General features: G+C 35.1%; 1 protein-coding gene across 2 annotated transcripts in view; it reads right to left on the reverse strand.

Moving 5' to 3' along the window:
- Positions 1-3,099: 3,099 nt before the first annotated feature.
- The window catches only part of CDC5L (cell division cycle 5 like), a 52,150-nt gene continuing 42,363 nt past the window's right edge, over positions 3,100-12,886 (reverse strand). For both annotated transcript variants that reach the window (XM_037015194.2, XM_037015141.2), the window contains 2 exons: positions 4,255-4,467; positions 3,100-3,534 (listed from right to left, as the gene is read on the reverse strand). In XM_037015194.2, coding sequence (XP_036871089.1) covers positions 3,430-3,534; positions 4,255-4,467 — 318 coding nt within the window. In that variant the 3' untranslated portion in view covers positions 3,100-3,429. The remainder of the gene's footprint in view (positions 3,535-4,254; positions 4,468-12,886) is intronic.

A 12,886-nucleotide genomic window follows, 5' to 3' on the forward strand; every position in this document is an offset into this window, starting at 1 on the left:
CAATCGATAGATACAAACACTGGTTTTTCTGAAGGGACGATACCTTTAGCAAGTCTAATCAATGGGAAAAAAATAAGTGGAAGAACTAAGAAAAGGTAAATTTCTTATAACTCAGAAGTAGAAAATTAATAGAAAAGATTGGTTTATTCTCTATTAAAATTATCTGCTAATAAATGTGTTAAATTTCAACAAAATGAGTTTTCTGGAAAACTATAAATTACTTAAATTTAGTGAGTGATAACCACAAAAAGAGAAATACATTTTAAAACAGAAAATTTTAAACTCAGATATTTAAATTTAAAAAGTAGGTAACATACTATTAAACATACTATTAACATATGAGAAAAAGATTCTCAACTCAAAAAAGCTTTATACGCAAAGTCCTTCAATCTTTCACTGAAGAATTAATCACTCCATGCTGTAACTACTTAATGCACAGAAAAATATACAGTTATCCTACTCACTTTATAGAACTAGTAAAATCCGTATGTCAAACTTGGACAACAACCTGAAGGACCAAACTCACATGTAAAAATGCAATTTTCCTAAATAAAATATTAGCAGATCAATTTCTATAGTACCAATAGGGCAGTCACATTTTAGAAGAAATGCATTCCAGAGGACATCATGTATTTAAAAACTAATTTTCCCTGCAAGTAAATGTAACAGGGTGCATGTGGTGGCTGGACAGCATAGGTCCCCAGTCACTGTAGTATTTTTTCTTTGAGACAGTCTTTTTCTTTTCTCAGCATCATTTCTAATATTTAAAAACAGATTCTCTTTCATGGTGGTGGTTTCTTTTGGCTTTTTACCACATTTAATTTCTGTCCCAAAGTACTGAGACTTAAACATGGTATTCAGCATCAGTTTTAACCACCTAATGAATGCATGTAAGAGAATACAATAAAGGTGAAGGTTAAAGTCAACAAAAATTCTTAAGAGGGTGCTAGTAAAGAACCCTGGGCTTTCCAGGATACTACCAAAGGATGGCGGCTTATCTTTTTACCAGTTAAAGCTGCACTGCCATATGGTTAAAAGCATGAGCAGTTTACAATGCACTGAGACTGCCAGTTTTGAAATTATGCAATTCTTAGTCATTTTTTAGACTTCAAGTATGTGCATTACTTCAAATTCTGAAAACAAAGGGAAATCACTAATACTAGATCAACTATTTAAAATCCCTATAGTTCAAGTCTACGTAAGATATAAGTAAACTGTCAATCTTTTTAAATAATTTTTTAAATCTGATTACAGGATTTAATGTTAATATTTTATGTGTCATTAACAAATCAAATGAAAATAATCATACGTAAGATGTATGATCATCTTAACAGATACCCAAGAGGTATATCTGACAAAATATCAGGGCCATTCCTAATTCAAATTCTTTAAAAACTGACATTAGAGGGAAATTTCCTTTCTAGATAAGGAATAACTCAAAACAGCCAACCTAAAGGTAAAACACTATGGACATTTCCATTAAAATCATAAAAAAACGATAGTGTCTACTATCATCATTATTTAACATTGTTCTAAACATTTCAGCCAACAAAAACATGCAATAAAAATAAAGTGAAACTATTAGAAGAAATAACATCATTATTCATAGATTATATCAAAGCATTTCCTAGAAGACTCATGCAAAATTACTGGGAAAAGTATGTAATTGGCTAAATACCAGGAAGATACCCCATTATTGTCTGATGAGACTACAGAGTCGTTACCACTCAAATCTTCCCCCATGTCTGTCAGGACTGCCTCTATCCTACTTTGAGTCACTATTATTTTTGCCTGGATTACTGCATCAGCCTCCTGAACTAACTTCCTCATCTTCAGCCTGATGAGACATTAGATAGTATGGCCACAGGAAGTTTACAAACAGATCTGATTGTGTTATTCCTTTGCTTAGAATCATCTTATAGTTTCTCATCACAGAGTAAGATCCAAATTCCTTACCAAGACCCTACAAATACGGCCCTATCTAACTAAGCCCTATACATATGCCATTCTTGACACTCCAGATACACTGACTTCCTTTATGCTCCAAACACACCTAAGAGGCTGTGCTGGTCCTACTCTGCCAAGCATTCCTCTTCCTTGAATCTCGTGAGGATGGCTCCTTCTGTCAACCATATCTTGTCCTAAATGCTACTTCCTCAGCATTTTGATCCTCCAACCTCAAGTAGCTACCCAGTTACTATCTCCTTCCACCCTATTTTAATTCCCTCCACAGAACCTAAAGTTCATGATCTGATATCTTCCCTGTATGTTTAGTATCTTCTCCCACTGATGTCACTTCCATGAGAGCAAGAATTTTGTCTTAGCTGTTCATTTCTAACACTTAAATAAGTGCTTGCCACATATGAAGAGTCACTCAATAAACAGTTCAATTTTAATTGTCTATCATTCTCAATGAACTGTAAGGTCCACAAAACAGGAGCTATGCCTACTTTATTCACTGTTTATCTCCAGGACTCTAACATTGGGTATATATTCATTAGCTCCTAAATAAATAAATGAATGACTCCCTTCTTCCTTCCCTTTATACTGAGCAAATGTTTTTGGTGAGTCCAACACACTGCTGACCTATACTGAACTTACAGCCAACTAATACTATCCTAAATGATTTCGTACGAATTACTGTAAAGTTACAACTTGCCACCTCTACCCATTCTCCAAATTCTACACTTGTGTGATTAAGACTTGACAGTCTTGATGAAATTAATCTTTAAAATGCCTCTATCAAAAAAATATTTACAAGAAAATAATAGGTCAAGAAAAAATTTAATTTGAGTTTTAATCTATAAACCACGTGTAAGTAGTTGGGCAGAAAAGAGACCTTCCCTAAATTTATGCTGGAAAAAAAATTGGGGTATTAAAAAGTTGATCTATCTTGTCAGTATATAGAGCGATAACTATTCTATACTAAAACGGTCAAAACTAACAAATCCACAAAAGAAATGCCTCTTAAGAATTTTAAGATATTGGATGGCCATTCTGATTATCCAAGAGTTACTCATTAAATATGACACATAGTACTTATTTGCTGGTTTGTGGACACTCTAAGTATCTAACTACTTCAAACAAAAGGCTACACTCTCAATTTTTTATATTTTATTTTTATTCAGGACTTTACTCACAGGCAGCACTTTAAAACCAGGCTTTTAAAATGAAAGGCCAAAACTGAAAAAATTTTGCAAATATGACACTGCTAAAAGAATGATCATCTTAATAATTTAAACCCTAAAATATCCCGTGGAGTTAAAGTCTTTATACACAGAGTGTATAAGATTGGTATCCTTTAAAATAAACAACTGAAAAACCACAGATCGTGGGCAAATTTGTCCATGAAGATAAACATTAGTTTCAGCCTTCCAGATTATGAAAACCAGCAATTAGTTCATCTTGTGACAGAATATAAACTATGCTTCAGAATTTCGACTTTAAAGTTTCTTTCTCCAGCAGCAAATCAGCGTATCTATGCTGTAGTTCCTTTTCTCTGTCCTGTTGTCGCTGAACATCTTCTTTTAGACACTTGAAGAGACAAAAATATTAAATCATTATTTCCTACATTAAGACACTGAAAACTAAAATTGTCTTAAGGTACTTTATCATCTTACAAACAGTGGGTTCAGTCTTGTCCTAAAATAACAACTACTTTTGCTACAAAACCAGTACTGCAACCATTCTTTGATTTCATCGTGACTACCATCTTCTTGTAAAATTCTGTGACTACGTGAAACAAACAAGCCATTACTGTCCTATCAGGACCCATAAATGTACTTAAGTCTGGGCAGGGACTATCATGCACACCTGGGAAATAAACCAATCTGGCCAAAGGAATTTGCTGCTTTGGAACGACTATCCATATTCCCAGCATCCTCAATTACAAAACACAAAGACACTGGTTTACTGTGCCTCGGAGAGCTGTATGAATGGGATACAAATAAGTTTCAGGGGGACAAATCACAGAGGTTACTTCTTCCATTTCGTGGTGTACCTACATACAAAACAGAAAATTAGTAAAGGAATAGCCTTGGTAACCACCACTGGCTTGGTCTATACATCTACACACAGGCAATTCTAGATTAGAAAGTCAAAAATTTTAGGCTATTACTGAAAAAAGAGAGTATCAACTTCAAGGATAGCCTGCACAGGAAGGAGAGGAAAAAAAAAAAAAAAAAAAAAGGAAGGCCCTGATAATCCTTTGCAGCTCTCTTCACCTCTAAGCAATGCCGCAAGGCAGTACGTTACCTCAAGCCTCCGGGGAATAGCAGAATCTTCATGTTTCTTGAGTTCTTCAAAAGTACGTAATTCCAAGTAAGCCTGTTCAATTTGGTCCCACAAGTCATTCAGCTGTTTCATGAGCCCCATAGCACGAGACTGGTAACCCCCAAGCAAAATTTTCATCTTCTTTTCCATCTTTGCAGCTCTCTTGGCTTCTGTTGTCATGTGGCCCCTGTTTATCTGGGCGGCAGAGGGAAATCACATCAGCAAATGAGAAAAGCTGGCTAAATAACAGGACTAAAAAGGCACTATCAAAGCAAAAGTACATTAGAGTTTAGCTATCATCACACAAAATTGAGCTAGAGAAGGGTGTCTTACACCTGAAGGGTTTTACAGGTTAGTCCCAAATAATCCATTTATAATAACTTCACCCATGATTCAATCTCAAGGCAGGCTTGAATTTCCTAGTATGGGAAAAACTAACCTCATCTTCTGAAAATAATTTCTGCTGCCATTAATCTGCCTTGATCTTGGGAATGGCAGCAACCTGTCCTCACCCACTGCATGTCAAAAATGCACTTCTATCCAACATAATGACTACAGTTAACACTACTATAAAGTTGTTAAGAGTGTAAATCCTGAGTTCTCATCACAAGAATTTTTCTCCCTTTTCTTTTTTTTCTTTATATTGTATCTATATGAGATGATGCATGTTAGCTGAGCCTACTGTGATAATCATCTTAATGTAAATCAAACCACCATGCTATATTTAAACTTTTACAGTGATACATGTCAAGTATTTCTTAAAACTGGAAAAAAATTCACTTCTATATTATACATCTAGTATATTTTAATAACTGAATAATAACCATTAATCAACAAAGCTGTAATCAAAACATAATCCCTCAAGCTATAAAATTACTAGATTATTTTCATGTTATAATTCTAAATTTGGCATAAAACCCATAAAGGAAAGAGAATTATCACATTTGGCAACGAAAAAAGTTTTCCATTTTTGATAAGTGAAGATACCAAATTATCTAGAGAAATGAGTTTTCCTTTTATATACGTATATTGAGCACAGGTAGGCTGCCTCCTCAGATCATTCAAAAATTAGGGGAAAAGAATTAAAAATGTATAAACTCACACAAGAACAGGAAAAGAAAAATGTCAGCAGAATCCTAGAGTTGATGCAGCAGCACACAGAAACCCCCAGGCTAGAGGCCCCCGATAGGTGATGAAGAAACAGCAGACCTTTACTACAGAATTCTATTAGCATAACACCTTGCTCTGCGTATATTCTACATCCCACAACATAATTACTTGATATTTTAAAGTGATCTGCAAATGCACACTTTCAACATACAACACTCGCAGAGGTCAAAACCTTCTTAGGAATAATCACTAATTTGTAATTTGTTTGTGTCTGTTCTTCCTTTTCTCCTTCCCTCAACTTCCTCCCTCTTCCCCTTCCCTTCTACCACCTCCTCTCTCTCAACCTGATTCCGTGAAGTGACTTCTATAAGCAATGAAAAGTAAGCAGTTTCAGGATAATATTCTCAGTAATTCATGTAACATAACTGAGAGCACCCCTTAACAAGGGAGACAATGTGACCAAAAGAAAATACTTTTTCTTCTGAGACACTAAAAGTGGGGTTGGAGGTAAATCAACAGAAATGGTAGCACAAGAAAATGTCAAATGCAAAATACGGTTATGAAAAACTGTAAACAGGATGCTTTTCAAATATTTAGAAATGATATAATCACCAAAACAAATACACACCTTTCCATGATACATAGCTTCCCATTGAAATACCCACCTTCAATGCATAACATTTGATTCAAAAACAAACACATCAATCTCAATGCTTCAATGGTCAGAATATATAAGGACACAAAAAAATTAAGTGGTCCTCAAAATATAAAGCACACTTATACTGGAAAAGTAGTACTTCATTCATACCCAGCTCTGGCTTAGCTTAATAAAAGTCTAGTCAAAATAAGCGTGTGTATGTGGTCAGAACGAGAGATGGATCTAAAATTGAAATAAAGCTTGTAAAACCATTCAGATCTTCAGCATTTTATTAGTTTGTAAGCTTTCAGTCCTTTGCAATTCACTTGAAGAGTAAGTACCATCCTTTATAAAGGAGCCATTTTCCTCTAACAGATAACAAATCAAAGTAAGTTCCATGCTAATGACATATCTTCTAAAAGTCAGGAAATTCTGGGTGAAGTCAGGCAGCAAAGAAGAGTGTGGCAGTGAGTCACTCTTTCTACCCAGCACTGCCACCAACTGTTATGAACTGAGGCAAGTTATTTAACTTCTTTGTCTCCATTTCTCCATCAAATGGCAGCCATTGCTAAAAGTTGTTATGAAGCTTAAATAAGATAATGTATGTAAAAGTCCTTAGCTGCCCAGTGACTGGCACAGAGTAAGCAATCAGCACGTTAGCTTTGATTAAAATTATTTTATAGATTAATAGTTTAACCTATTTGTTCTCCTCTCTAATGGCCCAAGGGACTAAGGAAGAGGCTTTAAAACCCTTCTTTAAAATTGTACCTTTATAGCTAGAATTATCATGTACATAAATGTTGAATCACTGTGTTGTATACCTGAAACTAATGTAATACTGTGTGTCAACTACCCTTCAATAAAAAATAAAAATAAATAAAAATAAATATTTTAAAAAAATTGTACCTTTAATAAAAAATGATGTGGATCTCTTCCCAGAAATGAAGCAAAGAAGCACGGCTGTTCCTTCTTGTAAGTGAGGAGTTCGCCTCTGGAGGACCGCTACACCAAGTAACACATACTGGAGTACATCTTGTCAAGCCAGTGGTTTTCGATCTTGGCTAACTTTACAATTACCTGTACAGCTTTTAAAACCTACCAGCGCCAGTGCCCTAAATCCAAACACCTATATTTAAAAGGTCTAGACCTTTGTAGTTTTAAAGCCCCCAGTTGATTCCACTAAGCAATGTGGGCACAGATTCCTGTTTTGACCACTGTCATTACAGAAGCTAGATATCAGCTCTTTTCTGTTAATTAGACTTACCAAAAAGTCTTCATTTCTGGTAAATGAACTACTAAATCTGTGAGTTGCATTAAGTTCCTTATACTATAATTCAGCATGTTCTGAAAATATCAATACTAAATAGTCTAATCACATGTGGATTAAAAAACACACATCCCAAAAACCTTAACAGCACAGAATTATTTCAAATACAGTGTTTTAAAAAACTAGTCATACAAATTATCAATTTCATTGGTTAAGGTAATTCAATTAGCTATAAACTGCACCCCATGATGTTCAATTTCCAGTTTGGTGTAACAGCATAACATTTATCTAAGACAGTGTTTAGTGTTTAGCCATCAGGACACATTTAGTATGATTGGTACACCTTGCATCTGGTAAATGCTCTGCTTCACAGAAATGAGTCATTTATTATTTCCAAACTACCAAGAATTTTAAAACTGCAAAGTTAGCTTCCATTTAATGCCAACAATTATACTTAATTCAGCTTGAGCTTCATAAAAGTCTTATGGCTCAAATATTATGCTAAGATTCCAAGCAAATATGGAAATAAATTATACCCAAAGATGTACAGAAAATATTTAGTCAAATAACTATAAAGTTAGTATGGAATACAGCTTTTAATATTCAATTTAGCTATCTTACATCTGCCATCTGATCATTAAAATGAGAAGGAAGATATCTGCATACTTGGTAAAATGGCTCAAAATGTAGTATGACAGCTCAATGTGCTTTATGAGGAAAAAACCAACCTGTAACAACATGGCCTTTTTCTAGCCAATAAATCTCAAGCATGAAATGCACATGTATACATGGGACAGAACAACCCTAAATCAGCTCCTCCAACTCCCTGGCCCCATACACAAAAACATTAAAGCCCAACAGAGTATAAAACCTTATTGTTTAAAATACAAAGAATGAGGAAGAACCAGACTCTGATTTAACAAGATTCATATTCGTATTTCTAAGCCCTTTTTAAAAAAAACACAATTAAGCACTAACAGCTGCCCTGAAGGACAACTTATTTAGAACAAAACAATACTGTAACAAGAAGCTTACACTGCATCTTATAGCTGATTTACCATCTCCCCCCCAGAAAATGCTTTTCAAGTCACTGCATTTATAGACGACTTACCAAAAGTTCTCAAAGCATTTTTTTCAAATTCCTGTCTGCACTTAGAGAATACACCTCAGAGTCTTCTTAGAACATCTAACACAATTCGTAGTGGAGCCAGGATGAAATACTTTGTTCACTTGTCACCAGACAAGCCCCTCAAATACAGTTAAAATGGAAGTTTGTGCTTTAAATATGTACCAGCATGAAATTTCTAATACTCTTAAATAAAATAAAGTTCTCTGTAACTATAAGGAATTCAAAGTAGGACAATACTTGATATAATTATAATTAAAGCTGACTACATCTAAAGTGAAAGTGTAAAATTCAATTCTAAAGAGGAGATAAATGAGAATATATCTACACATAAATGTGTAGGGAGGCCAAGCTAACAAATTTTATGTACCTTATGTTTCATAAAATGATGTCTGGAATTGGCTTCAAAATAATGGGGAAGGGGGAATAACAGATGAAACAAGAGTGGCTCTGAAGGGATGACTGTCATAGCTGGTGATAATACGTGAGGACCCATTATACTAGTCTACTTTTGGGTGTATCTGAAAATTCCTATAATAAGAGGTTTTTAGAAACCTTTCAAAGACTACTTATTTTGTTAAGATAGTATACCATAAACTATGAAACATCAATACAATTAAATATAATGGAGACATTAGAGTATGTCAACTATTTCACATACCAAAATATATATATGAAATCTGAAAAGTCCACAATTACATAAATTTCATTTATACCAATCAAAATACCTTTAATTCTAACTCAACTTCTCTCCTAAAATCAACCCATTATCTCAAATTTCAGACATTCATCAAAATTTATACAATAAAAACTTAGTGACCCTATTGTTCAAAGTGAAGTTACTTCTTGATACCTCAAAGTACCAAACCAAGTTTAATCTAATCTCTATAACACTAAGGTGATAAGAGACCTGAAGAGATACGGGAGTGAATTCCCATTCACTAAAATTTGCTATTTGCTAAGCACACAGTGTCTCACTCAATCATACATTATCTCAAACTCTCACTTCCATGAGATAAAAACTAACACCCATCCAAATTTTACAGGCAAGGAAATCTCAGACCCAGAAAGGTTAAGTAACTTGCCCTAGGCCACAGAGCCACTAAACAATGAAGCTATGCAGTTGTGTCCTACTTGGAAGTCACATTAGGCCACACCACTGCTAGTAAACCAAATGTCCTCCCTGCCTCAGCCCCTGAAATGCAAACATGCCTGTAGAAATTTAAACTGTGGGACTAAATGGCATAATGCCACCAGACAGTTCCCTGAAAAACAAATTATTCTAGACACATATAAACAAGATCTTAACTAATGGGTCTGCCCATCATTCTTTCCCTGATTTAGACATTAACCTGTGTGTACCTACTTAACAAGAACTTTGACACTTGAGAAAAGCTTTTATTTTTCCCAGCTTCTGTTTTTAATTCCTAACACCTTTATTCTTAACAAGCTATAAAACTACAGAAAAACAAACATCTCTCAGAAAAATTTTATGGGGAAAAAAGGTTACTGAACAACTTTTAAGAAGTTGAGCAGAACATAACTAGTGTAATTATTTGGCGGTTCTGCCAAAGCTAATCTTTGCCACAGACTTCAAATGAAAGCAAGTGATCAGATTTCTCTTTTTCTTAATGATATTTATACTACTGCAGTAATAAAGGAACAAAGTCATATATGATGATCCCAATTTAGTTTTAAACACTTTCTTCCTTTCAGCCACACATAGGTATGTATGGATGGATGTACACAAAGTAATCTTTTTTTCTGTATTTAATCATACACAAACACACACATATATAAATACACACATATGCATATACATACACTCACTGCCCAAAATGTTTAAGGTGATTATGTCTGGATGGTAGGCTTTTCTTCTTTACTTTTTTATTTCTTTTTAAATATTCTACAAAGTACAGGTACTATTTTTAGAAAACGCCCACAAATGTTTTTTCTTTTTAATGCATAGAAGAGAAACTGTCTAAAAAAGACTGGCCAGAGACCAATGGAAAACTGATGGTCCCCAGGAGATGAATCAGTGGAACCGTAAGTGTTTCCTCGGGTCATTACAAAAGGGGGCTGTATGGGACTTATAGAAGTGTAATTGTTACTTTCAAACTCACTAAGTTTAAGGTTACTAAGCTTAAGTAATTCCAAAATAAACACATTATCCTTGGATCTCCAATACTGTCTTCAGTTAAAGTCTGTTGCAGTGAGGTTCAGAGACATTTAAGAGCATCCCTCACTACAACTCTTGCTTGGGGGGGCACCCAGAATTCAACTGTATACCACCGGAAAACAGCTTTAGGATACCCACAACAAATAAATATAGAGTTGATGACAGCTCCACTTCCTAGTTCATTATTCCCCCATATGATTCTGTAATAGTGGCAATGTGGTTCAACCTTGGAAACATTTGCAAACAAGTGACTCTCCCTTAATTTCTACATTGCTCACTAGCATTGTTTTACCAGTTAACCTTCTCTATATCGATGAGCTGCAGGTCCAAGGAAGTGATCTTTGCCAGCATCTATGTTAGCAACCATTAGATTGCATCCCTGCAAAGCAAGCTAAGAAGGCAAAACCTTACTAAAAACCTTTCCAAGGACAGTAATGTACCAACAAAGCAATACCGAGAGTACTATACCTGAGTAAGTTAGGAAATGAAATACATTAACTACAGGAGAAAAACTCAACCCAGTGTTGAGGAGTAACAGAAGCACCATGGTTGTACCAAGGACATCTCTGGTCCAGCTCTAACTGCTAGAAACAGCCAAGAAATCTGTTAATGCCTTTAAGGGCCATGGCAGAGAGCAGAACTTGAGAACGAGCACTCCCAAGGCACTGGGGACTTTTCTCCTGCACCCCATGCCTGCCCCTCGCCACACACACTCACCCACGAGGGAACATAAGCATAAACTTGCTGAGATACTACAACATACAGCCCTCCACCCAGAACTGCCCACCAACTTACTCCTCACCCTAAGTTTTCATCCTTTAAGGTAATAAGGGAATTTTTTTCCTGTATAAAAATATCTGACTTTATAATGTAAATCACTGAGAAAATAGGAATCACTGTGCAGCCAATTTCACTGAAATATAACCATTCAGTAAAGTCAGGGGTCCTCATAAAAGTTCTACAAATATACTGGGAAGGATTTTTAATGTGTTATCTGTGTTCTTTATTTTATTTCCAAGTCATCAATGTTACATAATATTTCTTGACTAAAGCTGACTGTGCCAGTAAAATATAGGGAGAAGTATTACTTCTGGACCTACTTTTCACCTCTAAGGAAAGTCTTTCCATTTTTATAGCTAACATGACAAAATCTACTTTTCAGCCAAGCTTCCTCAACACAGCAGTTTAGATACTATTTCAAATACTATTAAAGTTAATAGCAGGGCTAAACTCAGCCTTCTCATTTCACTTTTGCACCTACTGGAAATTATTTCACTCAAAATAATTATGTCTTCAGACAATTTCCTATTTCCACTTAAAGTGGAAACAAATTAGAACACTTCAAATTCTATTTGCACTTCCCCAATACAGTAATGACTCATTTATCTGGCATCATCAGGAAAGGAGGTTCTCCACATTAAGCCTTTTCCAGATAACTCAAGTCCACAGGAGCAGACAGCTCATCTGCCTTGTTCCCAGCTCTATCCCCAGGGCCCAGAACAGGGGCTGGCACAGTAGATGCGCAGGAATATTGACTAAAACATGTGACTAAATAAAGTATACTAAAGCTCTTATTTTTAACCATTTCATGAAAGACCTTCTAACACAGCAATCCCTCTCTTTAAAAACAAACAAACAAGCATGACACTAAACAGAAATTAAGCTTTTCTTATTAATTTGGATAATCACTACAAGCAGCAACCACTCTACCTGCCTACCATACACTCAGAGAGCCCTCACAAGCTGTTAAAATACACAGGGCTTTTTGCCACCAAATTTAAATGGCCTCAACATACTATTATGCTTTCTAACTTTTGCTTTTCTGATATTAGCTGTCACTTCTCTTTGCTGCTGCCGCCTTATTTTATACACGAATGTCTGGCAATGTTCTAAAATTAATTCTGCCTCCAAAGCAGAATAAAATATGTGAACTTGGTTATCATTCAGAAGTCTTTCCTGCTTCTCATCTGTGACTACATTCTGATTCTATTTACTTAACAGACTCCTTGCACTACCCACCACATTCTACATAAAATCTCAGATTGTTCTATTAGCTTTAAACGAGCATCAAGGATTTTCATTTAAATTCTAAGTCTCAAATATTAATCATGAGTAACAACTCAAAGACTAGTTCCAATATAAAACGTCAGAATATATATTTTTTAATCCATTTAGGAGACACCAACCACGACAAGGCTGGATTTCATCTTACTTGATATGCTGTGATAGAGCTATAATTTAAAATCACTGTTCCAAAGTTCATGGCAACAAAAAAAATCAAGCACACTGGCAGCC

The sequence above is a fragment of the Manis javanica genome, chromosome 16 (genome assembly GCF_040802235.1).
Source record: "Manis javanica isolate MJ-LG chromosome 16, MJ_LKY, whole genome shotgun sequence".
In the NCBI taxonomy this organism is placed as follows: Eukaryota; Metazoa; Chordata; class Mammalia; order Pholidota; family Manidae; genus Manis; species Manis javanica.